This window comes from Bombina bombina, chromosome 7 (genome assembly GCF_027579735.1).
Source record: "Bombina bombina isolate aBomBom1 chromosome 7, aBomBom1.pri, whole genome shotgun sequence".
NCBI lineage: Eukaryota > Metazoa > Chordata > Amphibia > Anura > Bombinatoridae > Bombina > Bombina bombina.
This window is the reverse complement of record NC_069505.1, coordinates 129,465,063-129,484,778: the sequence shown is the minus strand read 5'-3', so window position 1 is coordinate 129,484,778 and position 19,716 is coordinate 129,465,063. Positions and strand designations below refer to the sequence as shown.

The 19,716-nt window shown below is 44.8% G+C and overlaps 1 protein-coding gene across 1 annotated transcript in view; it reads right to left on the bottom strand.

The window, feature by feature from the left end:
- Positions 1-5,081, bottom strand: part of DGKZ (diacylglycerol kinase zeta) — an 821,282-nt gene extending 816,201 nt beyond the window's left edge. Inside the window, exons 1-2 of the mRNA XM_053720300.1 lie at positions 4,995-5,081; positions 3,426-3,536 (exon numbers count right to left, since the gene is read on the bottom strand). Of these exons, the coding sequence (XP_053576275.1) occupies positions 3,426-3,481 (56 nt within the window). The 5' untranslated portion in view covers positions 3,482-3,536; positions 4,995-5,081. The remainder of the gene's footprint in view (positions 1-3,425; positions 3,537-4,994) is intronic.
- Between the last annotated feature and the right edge of the window lie 14,635 nt (positions 5,082-19,716).

The following is a 19,716-nucleotide window of genomic DNA, read 5'->3' as shown; positions in this document are numbered from 1 at the left end:
GTGATTAAGAGGCTGTCAATAGAGCCTTTGAAACAGGCAGGAATTTAGAGGTTTAAATGTTACAAAGTATATTAATCTAACAATGTTGGTTGTGCAAAGAGGGGGAATAGGTAGTAAAGGCGTTATCTAACTTTTTAAACAATACATTTTTTTGTGTAGACTGTCCCTTTAAGTTTCACTTTACAGTCCATTTAATTAATACAGCTACAAAACTCTTTATCCAAACTTCTTGGGACCAGAAAAGCTTTGGATTTCAAAATAGTTTGGAATTCTGGATATTTGTATATTTGCATTTTTAAAATGGGACAGCTTGGAGAGGGAATAGGACCAAGTGTTAACAACATCTTACAGTATGTCATTTAGGAAATAATTGCTTGCCATATCACCACTTATACTTGCAACCTAAAGGTAGTTTTATATCATTTTTTATACTTTTGTAAAGGTAATATAGTACTGTCATCATAAAGGCAATAATTGTTATTTAAAATAAATATAGACTAGAATCAGCATTTTATAACACAAAAATAAAAACAAAGATGCAAGCAGAGAAGATGGCGACTTACTGGTGGGAAAAATATATGAAAAATTCTGGATTTCTGAATAATTCTAGTTTTTGGAATTCTGGATTTGGGATTTATACCTGTATGAACTCATTTCCTACAGGCTAAATTAGGGCGGGATTGCAATAAGCAATATCACGACCGCGCTAACTTGTGCACGTATTATAAATTGAAAGTAAATGGGTGCGCTCGAGCACAAACAAAATTTGCGCTCGTCGGGTTAGCACAACTGAAGACCGAGCGTAACAGAAGTATATAATATTTAAGTATATTAAACTAAAGAGTCACACTCATATATACACTGTTTGAATAAAATTATTCATATAAATATTAAAAATATATATTTATAAGGGTTAAAATGTACTGTACATGGTATATGACAAGGTATTTGACTGGAAAGTGCTATAATGTGTGTGTGTGTATATATCTATATATATACTGTGTATATATATATATATATATATATATATATATTTTTATGTCTAAATATGTGGATGGGTCTGTGTATATATACACATTTTTTTTATATATTAATGTGTATATACATGTGTATTTGTGTGTTTGTATATACTGTAAGTATATAAATACATATATACACATATGATCACATATGATCATATGTGTATACAGTATATGATCATACACATATGATCATTTACAAAAAATCATCAGATATATAGAAATATATATTAAAAAAAAAAAAAAAAAAAATCTTCTATGCAAACAACATCAGAATGTTAAACATTCATAGCTACCTTCAGGTTTAGTGCTGTAGGTCTAACGTGGTGTCGGGTTAGCGTGCGACTGATAAGTATTCTTTGAAGTCTATGGGGATGAGAAGTTAACGCAATTGCAATATCCAAATTCCTGAAGTTAGCGTGCATCCGTTTTCACTCACGTGCAACTTGTAATACGCACGCTAATCTACAAATTTTACTTGAGCAGGGTTTGCATGCAAGCAAAAAAAAATTAGCTCTCTAATAATTTGGCCCTAGATAATTTGTAATAACCAATTGTGGATATAATCTATTTTTAAGGATTTATCTAAAGCAAGTTTGGGTATAATTTTATGTGGCCTGCACCATTGGCCCTTCATACAAAAAGTTTGCACATTCATGATTTAAAGGGGACGATTTATCACGGCCCGAATTGCCTTGAGTACAGCTGTTTCCGCGCCAGCCTTCAGACTCGCCGGAAACAGAAGTTAAGAAGCAGCGGCGTCACGCCGCCGTCGTCGTGCCGATACTCGCTATGGCTGTTGCCATAGAAGCGGCGGTGGTGACTCGTTGCTATGGCCGTTGCCATAGACGCAAGCGGTGCTTCAGAGCGTGCAGCGATGACGTCATTGCCACACTCTGCCTCTCTATCCTGGATGCCGCTCCTCTGTACACCTTCTTGGCGCGAATCAGCGCCTATGTAGGTACCTGCAGTGCTTACATGCACTGCCCAAGTATAGGTGTCACTTAGGGTGCTCCTAGGTGTTATTGTTACTGTATGCTGGACTGTTATATTGTTGCTGAGCTCTGCTTGTCTGACCACTCTGCCTGTTAAACCCTAAACTGCTGGATTGTTATACTGCTGCTGAACTCTGCTTGTCTGACCACTCTGCCTGTTAACCCCTAAATTGCTGGATTGATATACTGCTGCTGAACTCTGCTTGTCTGACCACTCTGCTTGTTAACCCCTAAACTGCTGGATTGATATACTGCTGCTGAACTCTGCTTGTCTGACCACTCTGCTTGTTAACCCCTAAACTGCTGGATTGATATACTGCTGCTGAACTCTGCTTGTCTGATCACTCTGCCTGTTAACCCCTAAACTGCTGGATTGATATTCTGCTGCTGAACTCTGCCTGTCTGACCACTCTGCCTGCCTAACCCCTAAACTGTTGGATTGCTATACTGTTGCTGAACTCTGCTTGTCTGAACATTCTATTGGTTTACCCCTGAACTGTTATACTGTTGGATTTCCCTTTGTTGCTGACTCCTGCCTGTTCCTGGTCCTTCTATTCCTTTACCCTGAACTGCTATACTGCCGAATTTCCTTCCTATTGTCGCTAAGGACTGCCTGCCTACTGTGAGTACCGCTTACCTCATTTTACAAACTTTCTCTGCTCTGGGATATTTCCTATCACTCCACTTGATGCCGGGATAAGAAGACTACTGGCCAAGTTTGGTTTGATAGAGGAATATCCCACGAGCATTACAAGCGGTCTTAAGACCACTGCTCCTTAACTCGTCCGCTGCCTCTGATTGATACCCCCTGCTAGGGGTGACATTGCACAAGCAGTTCACCAGAACTGCTTGTGCAATGTTAAATGCCGACAGCGTATGCTGTCGGCATTCAGCGATGTCTGGCGGACATGATCCACTTCAGAGGATAATGTCCGCCAGACATTGATAAATTGGCCCCAATGGCTTTGTTTTCTTTTCTAATTGGCTTCATATATTATGGTCCTGTGTAGATGAGCAAAAGTCCCTCAAAAACTGAGGGAATTTTTTTATTTTATAGATTTTTGCAAAATGTTACAAATCCAAATGTAGGAAAATCATATTTTCCAGATTTATCAAATACATAACTCAGACATAAATTAAAGGGATATGAAGCCCAAACATTTTCTTGTGACATGTTGTAAAGTTATTTCATTCACCTGATTGAATAGGATTTAAATCTGTTCAGAAATGTGTTGACTTCATGATATCATGAAGCCCTAGCCTCCTTTTGATCCTCAGGGAAATTTGTAAAACATTTTCTATCCAATCAGCATTAAGTTTTAAGTAAATGTTGATGTTGTGAATTCACAGTTTCAGTTCTGAAGCTTTTATATCGAAAACAATAAGATATATTTAGTGTTTGCACTCTGACCTTCGTCCTTTCTCTGGTGCAGCGTGTGGCACATCCCAGGAATATTTCTTCCACATGGACAGAACTTGCTGGGGTCACCTTGGCGCTTTCTTAACCCCTCATGATTCTGCACTACAGAAATGAATAACCAATATCACAATGAGCTGACCTATACTACCCAATGCCCTGACCTCTTGCCTTAAAGGTCTGCTCTTTCGCTTCACCGTTATTCCTTGTCATCACGTTACCCTTGCCCCTTTCTCACTGCCCTTGCCAGGTCTCCCTACCTCTCATCCCACTTTGTGCACTGCAGTTACCCTCTCACTTCTTCCTCTCTTAACCTCATTATCATCACCTCCTCAACTCTAGTCTACTCAGCGCTGTCTTGTCACTACTCACACCTTTGTGTTCCCTCCCATGTTGTCTCTGCTGTTCCCCTCTTTTGTACTGTGCTGCCCCTGTTGTCTCTGCCGTTCCCCTCTTTTGTACTGTGCTGCCCCTGTTGTCTCTGCTGTACTCCTCTTTTGTACTGTGCTGCCCCTGTTGTCTCTGCTGTACTCCTCTTTTGTACTGTGCTGCTCCTGTTGTCTCTGCTGTACTCCTCTTTTGTACTGTGCTGCCCCTGTTGTCTCTGCTGTACCCCTCTTTTGTACTGTACTGCCCCTGTTGTCTTCTGTACCCCTCTTTTGTACTGTGCTGCCCCTATTGTCTCTGCTGTACCCCTCTTTTGTACTGTGCTGCCCCTGTTGTCTCTGCTGTACCCCTCTTTTGTACTGTGCTGCCCCTGTTGTCTCTGCTGTACCCCTCTTTTGTACTGTGCTGTACCCTGTTGTCTCTGCTGTACCCTTCATTTGTAATGTACTGTCCCCACTCTCTAAGGCTGTACCCCTCTTTGTACTGTGCTGCCCCTGTTGTCTCCTTTGTACACCTCTTTTGTACTGTCTGCACCCTGTCTGCTGTACCCCTCTTTGATACTGTACTGTCTCCACTCTCTAAGGCTGTACCACTCTTTTTGCACTGCACTGTCCCCTGTTGTCTCTGCTGTACCCCTCTTTGGTACAGTACTGTCTCCTGTTGTCTCTGCTGTACCCCTCTTTGGTACTGTACTGTCTCCTGTTGTCTCTGCTGTACCCCTCTTTGGTACTGTACTGTCTCCTGTTGTCTCTGATGTACCCCTCTTTGGTACTGTACTGTCTCCTGTTGTCTCTGCTGTACCCCTCTTTGGTACTGTACTGTCCCCACTCTCTAAGGCTGTACCACTCTTTTTACACTGCACTGTCCCCTGTTGTCTCTGCTGTACCCCTTTTTGGTACTGTGCTGTCCCCTGTTGTCTCTGCTGTACCCCTCTTTGGGTCGCTGTCCCCACTCTCTAAGACTGTACCCCTCTGTGTACTGTGTTGTCCCCTGTTGTCTCTGCAGTACCCCTCTCTGTACTATGCTGCCCCTGTTGTATCTGCTGTACCCCTCTTTGTACTGTACTGTCTCCTGTTGTCTCTGCTGTACCCCTCTTTGTACTGTACTGCCCCCTGTTATCTCTGCTGTACCCCCTCTGTACCTCAGTGCTCTGCCTGTTTCTTCACTGCCACTCACCTCACTGCTGAGTCCTTCTACTGTGTCTTTTCTCTGCCCCCCCTCCCTAACTTCTGCCCCTCTTTTACTGGTCCATCCTGAGCTCTGCTTACTCCTGTCTCTTTGCTTTCTTCCTACAGTGTGTATTTTGTAAGGTCTTCCTGTTTGTAAGACTTCCTTCTCTAATTTAAGTTGTAGCTTTATGGTTCCTCCCCCCGTCCCCCTCATTGTATTTGTAGATCACAGGGCGACGTTGGGACAGAATGCACTTCCTAAGAGATGACAGGATGTTAATGTCACAATATAATAAATGCAACACCCGGTCAGGGAGGCATCACCTACAGCACTATAACTGGTCTCCAGTACTGACCCCAACACACAGCTCTGTCACAGAATATAACTACAATATAAGGATTTCCTGCTTTCCTTCTGCAAGCTACACATTAAAAGGTTTGCCCCTTACACCCAATAGCAAACTATTTATTGCAGATGGATCACACATATGATTCTCTATCACTGCACCTAGTAGTACCAAGAAAACCCTCTTATACTACAATTCTAACAATATTTCTGATATTGCATCTAATCTACACTGTGCATAATCACACACATACTTTCCTTGTGCATAATCACACACATACTTTCCCTGTGCAGTGAGTACCTAAAGGGATAGGAAAGTCAAAATTAAACGTATGTGATTCAGATAGAGCGTGTCATTTGAAGACACTTTTAAATTCACTTATATTTTCAAATTTACTTTGTTCTCTTGGTATCCTTTGTAGTAAAATTATTTGTACTTATCCTACACTACTGGGAGATAGCTGGTGATTGGTGGCTACACACATTTGTCTCTTGTCATTGGCTCACCAGATCTGTTTAGCTAGTAGTGCATTGCTGCGCTGGAGCAGACTTTAAATATGTGTTTAATACATTTGCAGGAGTTAAACACTAGGTTAAATACAAGCAATAATGCAGTAATAAAACATTCAAGCATTTTTGCACTTACACCTCGCATTTTATCCAGAAGTACACTGAGCTTTCACTGAATCTTCAGTGCTGACTTCTAACACAATCCTATAACAATAGCTCTTATCATTAGTATTAACTTCGTCTATAAACCACATGCTTTTCTCTCACTCTACCCTGTAGAACACTGAGAATCATATTTCAGTTCTGGTCCAACATAGCTTTAAAGGGACAGTCAAGTCAAAATGAAACTTTCATGATTCAGATAGGGCATGCAAATTCCAACAACTTTCCAAATTACTTTTATCATCAAATTTGCTTTGTTGTCTGCATTAAAAATATTTTTATTAAGGAATAGAATACAAGGTACACTATAGCGACGTTTCGGGATATTCACCCTTAGTCATGCCAGGATTGTTTTGGAGAACTATGTTGGGAACTGGCAGTGAGCTCCTATCTTCACGTGCACTTTTACATAATTAAAGGGACATTGCTGATGCTAACTTTTGAATATACAGTTAGTATTCTTTGTTAAAAGCTGAACATAGGTAGGCTCATATGCTAATTTCTAAGCCCATGCAGGCCACCTCTTATCTCAGTGCAGTTTGACCGTTTTTCACAGCTAGACAGCGCTAGTTCATGTGTGCCATATAGTTAACATTGTGCTCACTCTCGTAGAGCTATTTATAAGTCAGCACTGATTGGCTAAAATGCATGTCTGTCAAAAGAACTGAAATAAGGGGGCAGTCTGCAGAGGCTTAGATACAAGGTGTATTAATATAACTGTGTTGGTTATGCAAAACTGAGGAATGAGTTATAAAAGTATTATCTATCTTTGTAAACAATAAACATTTTGGAGTAGACTGTCCCTTTAACATAACATTGGTGCTAAAGTGAACATTCTCTGTGATACCACTTCTGATGCACTGCTAGTAATTCAGTTCACTGACAAACAGACAATTCCCTGAACATCTAAAAACAATTGAATTAGCTATGCGCCTGTATCCTGTTTCATATACTCGAGGGACAGACAGATATCAGTGGTTTATTAAATTACTCAGTTCAGTTCTTATGAATCATTGCTCTTGATGTGAACTCTTATCCAGTTACCCCTCTGCAGTAAATTGCCACATAGTCACCCAGTCCTGCTTCATTGTCTGTCAACCTATGCTGTGCCCAGTCACACTGTCAGCACTCTGCCATATTTTTATTATTATCATAGTTTATTTGTATAGTGCCGCCAAATTCTGTAGCGCAGGGCACATAAGTAGGGTATACAAAGGCAATGATTGTGGTAAAATAATACAGATTCATAAAACAGACTAAATAAAATAAATTGATAAAATGATTACAGCCTACAGATTGGGGATGGAAAGACATCAGGTTAGGTATGGCTTGTCACATGATTATTAGGTGCATCAGTGAGACAAGGCAGTTCAGGAGATGCTGGTTTTATAATGCAGCCAGCACATAAAACAAGCATTTCTGTGGTTCCAAATACCACTCCTGATTGTAGCCATAGCATTAAAGGGTCAGGAAAGTCAAAATTTACCTTGCACAATTCAGATAGAGCATGTAATTTTAAGGCACTTTTAAATTCACTTCTATTTTCAAATATGCTTCATTCTCTTGGTATCCCTTGTTGAAAAAGAATACACACATATCCTACACTAGTAGTGCTAGCTGCTGAATGTTGCCTGCACACATGTCTCTTGTGATTGGCTAACTAGATGTGTTCAGCTAGCTGCCAGTAGTGCAATGCTGTTCCTTCAGAAAAGGATAACAAGATAATGAAGCAAATTTGATAATAGAAGTAAATTGGAAAGTTGTATAAAATTGTATGCTCTATCCAAATCAAATTTTTTTTTGTGGTTTCCTGTCTCTTTAACTGCACATAACTATTATCGATAATTAATTGAGAAGAAAGGTGCTGCAGATTTGTTTTCCCCATTTTTTTAATTATTTTTTAATACATTTTAAGTTTTATTTAAAGTGATACACACCAACAAAAATGTAAGCAAAACAACAAAGCTTTTAAGGACTTTGAGTGCTGATATATATATTTCTTCTATAAGATACGACGAGTCCACGGATTCATCCTTTACTTGTGGGATATTATCCTCCTGCTAACAGGAAGTGGCAAAGAGCACCACAGCAGAGCTGTCTATATAGCTCCTCCCTTGACTCCACCCCAGCCATTCTCTTTGCCTACTCTAAGTACTAGGAAGGGTAAAGTGAAAGAGGTGATAAAATTTTAGTTTTTATTTTCTTCAAGCAAGAGTTTTTTATTTTAAATGGTACCGGTGAGTGCTATTTTCTCTCAGGCAGCAGATGGATGAAGACTTCTGCCTGGAGGCTGATGATCTTAGCATTTGTCAGTAAGATCCAGAGCAGTTTCCACAGAATGGCTGAGGAGTACTTAAGAAACTTCAGTGTGAGGAACGTTTTTCATGCTATAAGCAGTGAGGTATGTTCAGTCATTTTTTTCTGGAGAGACTGTGGTATTTCAGAATTGGCTAACAGTATCCACATGAGGGTAAGGGTAAGCAGTAATCCTAAAAGAAGAGGGGTATTACTAAGCTTGCATATAGGGGCTAAGAAAAAATGGTTGACACTGAGTTTGAATGTTTGTGGGCAAACGTTTATTTAATTGGGAGTGCTGATAATGTTTTTGGCAGGAACGTTTTTGATGCTTTAATGAGAGGGTACACTTGGCTTCTTTTTGGGTTTAAGAACCCACATGGCTAGTTTAAGACCGCTCTGGTGCGGTTCATTTGGGCTGAGAGACATCGAGTGAGATGGGCGGGGCCTATTTTCGCACCTCAGTTGCGCAGTTGTATTTGACAGGCAAGCAGCAAGCTCCAACTCCGGTGGGCCCTTGTGAGAGTATTGGGCCAAATCGAAGCTTTAACCCTGTTTTCAAGATCCCTGAGGGCAGGTAGGCGCCACAGCAGGGCTGTGGCAAGGTGCAGGGGGTGTTTTTTCCGTATTTAAACGTTTATTAATTATCCGGTTTTTACAGTAAGGGTTAAGTGTTCCTTTCCTTGTGGGGCAAACTTAGCTGCATAATTTGAATACTTATATCAAGAAATTGAAACGATTTGATTATTTTAAAGCAGTTTTGCAAAACGTGTATGCTTTTTTTTCTCTTAAAGGCGCAGTACCGTTTTTTAAAGATTGTTATTTTTTCACTAAATAAAGTGTTTTCAAGGCTGTTTGTGGTCATTACTAGCCTGTTTAACATGTCTGGCATTGAGGAAAGCCAATGTTCAATGTGTTTGGAAGCCATCGTGGAACTCCCACTTAAAATGTGTCCCTCATGCACTGAAAGGGCAATAAATTGCAAAGAACATATTTTAGCTGATAAAAATATGTCGCAGGATGATTCTCAGTCAGAAGAGAATCAGGTTATGACATCTAATTCTCCCCAAGTGTCACAACCATTAACGCCCGCCCAAGCGACGCCAAGTACTTCTAGTGCGTCTAATTCTTTCACCCTGCAAGATATGTCCGCAGTTATGTATACTACCCTCACAGAGGTTTTATCTAAACTGCCTGGGTTGCAGGGGAAGCGCAGTAGGTCCGGTGTGAGAGTAAATGCTGAGCCCTCTGACGCTTTATTAGCCATCTCCGATGTACCCTCACAATGTTCTGAGTTGGGGGTGAGGGAATTGCTGTCTGAGGGAGAGCTTTCTGATTCAGGAAAGATGTTCCCTCAGACAGACTCAGATATGACGGCTTTTAAATTTAAGCTAGAACACCTCCGCTTGTTGCTCAGGGAGGTTTTAGCGACTCTGGATGATAGTGACCCTATTGTAATTTCATCAGAGAAATTGTGTAAAATGGATAGATATCTAGAGGTTCCTGCTTACACTAATGTTTTTCCGGTCCCTAAGAGGATTTCGGACATTGTTACTAAGGAGTGGGATAGACCAGGTATTCCGTTTTCTCCCCCTCCTACTTTTAAGAAAATGTTTCCCATATAAGACACCATTCGGGATTTGTGGCAGACGGTCCCTAAGGTGGAGGGAGCTATTTCTACCCTGGCTAAGCGTACAACTATACCTATTGAGGGCAGTTGTGGTTTCAAAGATACTATGGATAAAAATGGGTCTTCTAAAGAAAATATTTATTCATCAGTGTTTTCTTCTGCAGCCTATAGCGTGCATTGTTCCTGTAACTACTGCAGCTGCGTTTTGGTTCAAGGCTCTTAAGGTTGAGACCCCATTAGATGATATTCTGGATAGAATTAGGGCTCTCAGGCTAGCTAATTCTTTCATTACAGTGCCACTTTTCAACTGGCTAAATTAGTGGCAAAAAATTCAGGTTTTGCCATTTTAGCGCGTAGAGCGTTATGGCTTAAGTCCTGGTCTGCTGACGTGTCATCAAAATCTAAGCTTTTAGCCATTCCTTTCAAGGGTAAGACCCTATTCGGGCCTGAACTGAAAGAGATAATTTCAGACATCACTTGAGGAAAAGGCCATGCCCTTCCTCAGGATAAGACAAATAAGATGAGGACCAAACAAAATAATTTTCGTTCCTTTCAAAACTTCAAAGGTGATCCCTCTACCTCCTCCCCTGCTGCAAAGCAGGAGGGGAATTTTGCTCAATCCAAGTCAGTCTGGAGACCTAACCAGACTTGGAACAAGGGTAAACAGGCCAAGAGGCCCGCTGCTGCCACCAAGACAGCATGAAGGGGCAGCCCCCGATCCGGGACCGGATCTAGTAGGGGGCAGACTTTCTCTCTTTCTCTCTTTGCTCAGGCTTGGGCAAGAGACGTTCAGGACTCCTGGGCTTTAGAAATCGTGACCCAGGGGTATCTTCTAGACTTCAAAGATTCTCCTCCAAGGGGGAGATTCCATCTTTCTCGATTGTCTGTAAACCAGACAAAAAGAGAGGCGTTCTTACGCTGTGTAGAAGACCTATATACCATGGGAGTAATCTGCCCAGTTCCAAAAGCAGAACAGGGGCAGGGGTTTTACTCCAATCTGTTTGTGGTTCCCAAAAAAGAGGGAATCTTCAGACCAATCTTAGATCTCAAGATCCTAAACAAATTCCTCAGAGTCCCATCCTTCAAGATGGAGACCATTCGGACTATTTTACCAATGATCCAGGAGGGTCAATATATGACCACCGTGGATTTAAAGGATGCTTATACTTCACATTCCTATCCACAAAGATCATCACCAGTTCCTCAGGTTCGCCTTCCTGGACAAGCATTACCAGTTTGTGGCTCTTCCCTTCGGGTTGGCCACAGCTCCCAGAATTTTCACAAAAGTGCTAGGGTCCCTTCTGGCGGTTCTAAGGCCGCAGGGCATATCAGTGGTGCCTTATCTGGACGATATCTTAATTCAGGTGTCAACTTACCAACTAGCCAAATCTCACACGGACATCGTGTTGGCTTTTCTAAGATCTCACGGGTGGAAGGTGAACGTAAAAAAGAGTTCGCTTATCCCCCACACAAGAGTTCCGTTCCTGGGAACTCTGATAGATTCGGTAGACATGAAGATTTTTCTGACGGAGGTCAGGAAATCAAAGATTTTAACCACCTGCCGAGCTCTTCATTCCATTCCTCGGCCGTCAGTGGCTCAGTGTATGGAGGTAATCGGACTAATGGTAGCGGCAATGGACATAGTTCCGTTTGCTCGCTTGCATCTCAGACCACTGCAACTATGCATGCTCAAACAGTGGAATGGGGATTATGCAAATTTATCTCCTCAGATAAATCTGGATCAAGAGACCAGAGACTCTCTTCTTTGGTGGTTGTCACAGGATCATCTGTCCCAGGGAATGTGTTTCCGCAGGCCAGCATGGGTCATAGTGACGATGGACGCCAGCCTATTGGGCTGAGGTGCAGTCTGGAATTCCCTGAAAGCACAGGGTGTGTGGACTCAGGAGGAGGCTCTCCTCCCGATAAATATTCTAGAACTGAGAGCGATATTCAACGCACTTCAGGCGTGGCCTCAACTGGCTTCAGCCAGATTCATAAGATTCCTGTCGGACAATATCGCGACTGTAGCATATATCAATCATCAGGGGTGAACAAAGAGTTCTCTAGCGATGATAGAGGTTTCCAAAATAATTAGATGGGCAGAGACTCACTCTTGCCATCTATCAGCAATCTATATCCCAGGAGTGGAGAACTGGGAAGCAGATTTTCTAAGTCGTCAGACTTTTCATCCGGGGGAGTGGGAACTCCATCCGGAGGTGTTTGCACAATTGATTCATCACTGGGGCACACAGAATTGGATCTGATGGCATCTCGTCAGAATGCCAAACTTCCTTGTTATGGGTCCAGATCAAGGGATCCTCAAGCAGTACTGATAGATGCTCTAGCAGTACCTTGGTCGTTCAACCTGGCTTATGTGTTTCCACCATTTCCTCTCCTTCCTCGTCTGATTGCCAGAATCAAACAGGAGAGAGCTTCGGTGATTTTGATAGCACCTACGTGGCCACGCAGGACTTGGTATGCAGACCTGGTGGACATGTCATCTCTACCACCATGGACACTGCTGCTGAGACAGGACCTTCTCATTCAAGGTCCGTTCCAGCATCCAAATCTAGTTTCTCTGAGGCTGACTGCCTGGAGATTGAACGCTTGATTTTATCCAAGCGGGGATTCTCTGAGTCGGTCATAGATACCTTGATTCAGGCTCAAAAGCCTGTCACTAGGAAAATTTATCATAAGATATGGCGTACATATCTTTATTGGTGTGAATCCAAAGGCTACTCATGGAGTAAGATCAGGATTCCTAGGATTTTGTCCTTTCTCCAAGAAGGATTGGAGAAGGGGTTATCAGCTAGTTCCATAAAGGGACAGATATCTGCTTTATCAATTTTACTGCACAAGCGTCTGGCAGATGTTCCAGACGTTCAGTCGTTTTGTCAGGCTTTATTAAGAATCAAGCCTGTGTTTAAACCTGTTGCTCCGCCATGGAGTTTAAATTTAGTTCTTAAAGTTCTTCAAGGGGTTCCGTTTGAACCTATGCATTCCATAGATATTAAGCTTCTATCTTGGAAAGTTCTGTTTTTAGTTGCTATCTCTTTGGCTCGAAGAGTTTCTGAACTATCTGCATTGCAATGCGACTCGCCTTATCTTGTTTTTCATTCTGATAAGATGGTTTTGCGTACCAAACCTGGATTCCTTCCTAAGGTTGATACTAATAAGAATATTAATCAGGACATTGTTGTTCCTTCCCTGTGTCCTAATCCTTCCTCTAAGAAGGAGCGTCTGTTGCACAACTTGGACGTGGTTCGTGCTTTGAAGTTTTACTTGCAAGCGACCAAAGATTTCCGTCAAACATCTTCTCTGTTTGTTGTCTATTCTGGAAAACGTAGAGGTCAAAAAGCTATGACTACATCTCTTTCTTTTTGGCTGAAAAGCATCATCTGTTTGGCATATGAGACTGCTGGACAGCAGCCTCCTGAAAGAATTACAGCTCACTCTACTAGAGCGGTAGCTTCCACATGGGCTTTTAAAAATGATTCTTCTGTTGAACAGATTTGTAAGGCTGCGACTTGGTCTTCACTTCATACCTTTTCCAAATTTTACAAATATGATACTTTTGCTTCTTCGGAGGCTATTTTTGGGAGAAAAGTTCTTCAAGCAGTGGTGCCTTCTGTTTAGGTATCTGTCTTGTCCCTCCCGTTCATCCGTGTCCTGTAGCTTTGGTATTGTATCCCACAAGTAAAGGATGAATCCGTGGACTCGTCGTATCTTATAGAAGAAAACGAAATTTATGCTTACCTGATAAATTGATTTCTTCAATGATACGACGAGTCCACGGCCCGTCCTGTCAATTTAAGACAGATTATATTTTTTTGATTTAAAACTTCAGTCACCTCTGCACCTTTCAGTTTCTCCTTTTTCTTCCTGTACCTAGGGTCGAATGACTGGGGGGTGGAGTCAAGGGAGGAGCTATATAGACAGCTCTGCTGTGGTGCTCTTTGCCACTTCCTGTTAGCAGGAGGATAATATCCCACAAGTAAAGGATGAATCCGTGGACTCGTCGTATCATAGAAGAAATCAATTTATCAGGTAAGCATAAATTTACTTTTTCTTTAGTGGGTCTTTAACCCATTACACCAATAGTTCAAGATGTTATGTTTAGGGTGAAGAGAAACAGAGAAGAAATTATAAGCATATTTAAATAGGTGGGTTTTGAATAAAGCATTTGAAATTATATATAGTTTTATCATCCAAGAAGTTTTCTGTCACATCATTACCCCCTGAGAGGGTCATCCCAAGCACTGTCCAGTCATAATGTCATGTCCTGCAGTGTCCATCACAGTGTTCCCTCCTGCAGTGCATTGTCATTTTTAGCGTGCTGTCAATCCCTGCACAGTCTATCATTTTGTCCCCTCCTGCAGTGACTTCCTTAATGAACTGTCAAGTTTCTGTCTTCTGCAACACCCTGATGTACAGTGCGATAAATTGTTGTTAACAGACAGGTAAGGAACGCCTGCCCCCAGCCTAAGTAACAGTGACACTTATATTATATACCAGTTTTCCTGCCCAGCAGGTATCCCTAACCCCAACACAGCCCTCCAACCGCAGATATCCCTAACCACGACACAGCCCTCCAAACGCAGGTATCCCTAACCCCAACACAGCCCTTCAGCCACAGGTATCCCTAACCACAGCACAGTCCTCCAACCGCAGGTATCCCTAACCACAACACAGCTCTCCAACCGTAGGTATCCCTAACCACAACACAGCTCTCCAACCGTAGGTATTCCTAACCACAGCACAGCCCTCCAACCGTAGGTATCCCTAACCAGAACCCAGCCCTCCAACCACAGGTATCCCTAACCACAACACAGCTCTCCAACCGTAGGTATCCCTAACCACAACAGAGCTCTCCAACCGCAGGTACCCTAACCAGAACACAGCCCTCTAACCACAGGTATCCCTAACCACAGCACAGCTCTCCAACCATAGGTATCCCTAACCACAACACAGCCCTCCAACCACAGGTATCCTTAACCACAACACAGCCCTCCAACCACAGGTATCCCTAACCACAACACAGCCCTCCAACCACAGGTATCCCTAACCACGACACAGCCCTCCAAACGCAGGTATCCCTAACCCCAACACAGCCCTTCAACCACAGGTATCCCTAACCACAGCACAGCCCTCCAACCGTAGGTATCCCTAACCACAACACAGCTCTCCAACCGTAGGTATCCCTAACCACAACACAGCTCTCCAACCGTAGGTATCCCTAACCACAGCACAGCCCTCCAACCGTAGGTATCCCTAACCACGACACAGCCCTCCAAACTCAGGTATCCCTAACCCCAACACAGCCCTCCAACCACAGGTATCCCTAACCATAGCACAGCCCTCCAACAGTAGGTATCCCTAACCACAACACAGCCCTCCAACCACAGATATCCCTAACCACAACACAGCTCTCCAACCGCAGGTATCCCTAACCAGAACACAGCCCTCCAACCACAGGTATCCCTAACCACAGCACAGCTCTCCAACCGTAGGTATCCCTAACCACAACACAGCCCTCCAACCACAGGTATCCTTAACCACAACACAGCCCTCCAAACTCAGGTATCCCTAACCCCAACACAGCCCTCCAACCACAGGTATCCTTAACCACAGCACAGCCCTCCAACCGTAGGTATCCCTAACCAGAACCCAGCCCTCCAACCACAGGTATCCCTAACCACAACACAGCTCTCCAACCGTAGGTATCCCTAACCACAACACAGCTCTCCAACCGCAGGTACCCTAACCAGAACACAGCCCTCTAACCACAGGTATCCCTAACCACAGCACAGCTCTCCAACCATAGGTATCCCTAACCACAACACAGCCCTCCAACCACAGGTATCCTTAACCACAACACAGCCCTCCAACCACAGGTATCCCTAACCACAACACAGCCCTCCAACCACAGGTATCCCTAACCACGACACAGCCCTCCAAACGCAGGTATCCCTAACCCCAACACAGCCCTTCAACCACAGGTATCCCTAACCACAGCACAGCCCTCCAACCGTAGGTATCCCTAACCACAACACAGCTCTCCAACCGTAGGTATCCCTAACCACAACACAGCTCTCCAACCGTAGGTATCCCTAACCACAGCACAGCCCTCCAACCGTAGGTATCCCTAACCACGACACAGCCCTCCAAACTCAGGTATCCCTAACCCCAACACAGCCCTCCAACCACAGGTATCCCTAACCATAGCACAGCCCTCCAACAGTAGGTATCCCTAACCACAACACAGCCCTCCAACCACAGATATCCCTAACCACAACACAGCTCTCCAACCGCAGGTATCCCTAACCAGAACACAGCCCTCCAACCACAGGTATCCCTAACCACAGCACAGCTCTCCAACCGTAGGTATCCCTAACCACAACACAGCCCTCCAACCACAGGTATCCTTAACCACAACACAGCCCTCCAAACTCAGGTATCCCTAACCCCAACACAGCCCTCCAACCACAGGTATCCTTAACCACAGCACAGCCCTCCAACCGTAGGTATCCCTAACCACAACACAGCTCTCCAACCGCAGGTATCCCTAACCACAACACAGCTCTCCAACCGTAGGTATCCCTAACCACAACACAGCTCTCCAACCGCAGGTACCCTAACCGGAACACAGCCCTCCAACCACAGGTATCCCTAACCACAGCACAGCTCTCCAACCGTAGGTATCCCTAACCACAACACAGCCCTTCAACCACAGATATCCTTAACCACAACACAGCCCTCCAACCACAGGTATCCCTAACCACAACACAGCCCTCCAACCACAGGTATCCCTAACCACAACACAGCCCTCCAACCACAGGTATCCCTATCCACAACACAGCCCTCCAACCGCAAGTATCCCTAACAACAACAAAGCCCTCCAACCGCAGGTATCCCTATCCACAACACAGCCCTCCAACCGCAGGTATCCCTAACCACAACACAGCCCTCCAACCGCAGATATTGCTAACCGCAAAACAACCCTCCAACCACAGGTATCCCTAACTACAACACAGCCCTCCAACCACAGGTATCCCTAACTACAACACAGCCCTCCAACCGTAGGTATCCCTAACCACAGCACAGCTCTTCAACCGTAGGTATCCCTAACCACAACACAGCTCTCCAACTGCAGGTATCCCTAACCACAACACAGCCCTCCAACCGCAGGTATCCCTAAACACAACACAGCCCTCCAACCGTAGGTATCCCTAACCACAACACAGCCCTCCAACCACAGGTATCCCTAACCACAACACAGCCCTTCAACCACAGGTATACCTAAATACAACACAGCTCTCCAACCGCAGGTATCCCTAACCACAACACAGCTCTCCAACCGTAGGTATCCCTAACCAGAACACAGCCCTCCAACCACAGGTATCCCTAACCACAGCACAGCTCTCCAACCGTAGGTATCCCTAACCACAACACAGCCCTCCAACCACAGGTATCCTTAACCACAACACAGCCCTCCAACCACAGGTATCCCTAACCACAACACAGCCCTCCAACCACAGGTATCCCTAACCACAACACAGCCCTCCAACCACAGGTATCCCTAACCACAACACAGCCCTCCAACCACAGGTATCCCTATCCACAACACAGCCCTCCAACCGCAGGTATCCCTAACAACAACACAGCCCTCCAACCGCAGGTATCCCTATCCACAACACAGCCCTCCAACCGCAGGTATCCCTAACCACAACACATCCCTCCAACCGCAGATATTGCTAACCACAAAACAACCCTCCAACCACAGGTATCCCTAACCACAACACAGCCCTCCAACCGCAGGTATCCCTAACTACAACACAGCCCTCCAACCGTAGGTATCCCTAACCGCAGCACAGCCCTCCAACCGCAAGTATCCCTAACAACAACAAAGCCCTCCAACCGCAGGTATCCCTATCCACAACACAGCCCTCCAACCGCAGGTATCCCTAACCACAACACAGCCCTCCAACCGCAGATATTGCTAACCACAAAACAACCCTCCAACCACAGGTATCCCTAACTACAACACAGCCCTCCAACCACAGGTATCCCTAACTACAACACAGCCCTCCAACCGTAGGTATCCCTAACCACAGCACAGCCCTTCAACCGTAGGTATCCCTAACCACAACACAGCTCTCCAACTGCAGGTATCCCTAACCACAACACAGCCCTCCAACCGCAGGTATCCCTAACCACAACACAGCCCTCCAACCGTAGGTATCCCTAACCACAACACAGCCCTCCAACCACAGGTATCCCTAACCACAACACAGCCCTTCAACCACAGGTATACCTAACCACAACACAGCTCTCCAACCGCAGGTATCCCTAACCACAACACAGCTCTCCAACCGTAGGTATCCCTAACCAGAACACAGCCCTCCAACCACAGGTATCCCTAACCACAACACAGCTCTCCAACCGTAGGTATCCCTAACCACAACACAGCCCTCCAACCGCAGATATTGCTAACCACAAAACAACCCTCCAACCACAGGTATCCCTAACCACAACACAGCCCTCCAACCGCAGGTATCCCTAACTACAACACAGCCCTCCAACCGTAGGTATCCCTAACCGCAGCACAGCCCTCCAACTGTAGGTATCCCTAACCACAACACAGCCCTCCAACCGTAGGTATCCCTAACCACAGCACAGCCCTCCAACCGTAGGTATCCCTAACCACAACACAGCTCTCCAACCGCAGGTATCCCTAACCACAACACAGCCCTCCAACCACAGGTATCCCTAACCACAACACAGCCCTCCAACCACAGGTATCCCTATCCACAACCCAGTCCTCCAACCGCAGGTATCCCTAACCCCAACACAGCCCTCCAACCGCAGGTATCCCTATCCACAACACAGCCCTCCAACCGCAGGTATCCCTAAACACAACACAGTTCTCCAACCGCAGATATTGATAACCACAAAACAACCCTCTAACCACAGGTATCCCTAACCACAACACAGCCCTCCAACCGCAGGTATTCCTAACTACAACACAGCCCTCCAACCGCAGGTATCGCTAACCACAACACAGCCCTCCAACCGCAGGTATCCCTAACTACAACACAGCCTTCCAACCGCAGGTATCCCTAACCACAAAACAGCCCTCCAACCACAGGTATCCCTAACCACAACACAGCCCTCCAACCACAGGTATCCCTAACCACAACACAGCCCTCCAACCACAGGTATCTCTAACCACAACACAGCCCTCCAACCACAGGTATCCCTAACCACAACACAGCCCTCCAACCGCAGGTATTCCTAACTACAACACAGTTCTCCAACCGCAGATATTGATAACCACAAAACAACCCTCCAACCACAGGTATCCCTAACCACAACACAGCCCTCCAACCGCAGGTATTCCTAACTACAACACAGCCCTCCAACCGCAGGTATCGCTAACCACAACACAGCCCTCCAACCGCAGGTATCCCTAACTACAACACAGCCTTCCAACCGCAGGTATCCCTAACCACAAAACAGCCCTCCAACCACAGGTATCCCTAACCACAACACAGCCCTCCAACCACAGGTATCCCTAACCACAACACAGCCCTCCAACCACAGGTATCTCTAACCACAACACAGCCCTCCAACCACAGGTATCCCTAACCACAACACAGCCTTCAACCACAGATATCCCTAACCACAAAACAGCCCTCCAACCATAGGTATCCCTAACCACAACACAGCCCTCCAACCACAGGTATCCCTAACCACAAAACAGCCCTCCAACCATAGGTATCCCTA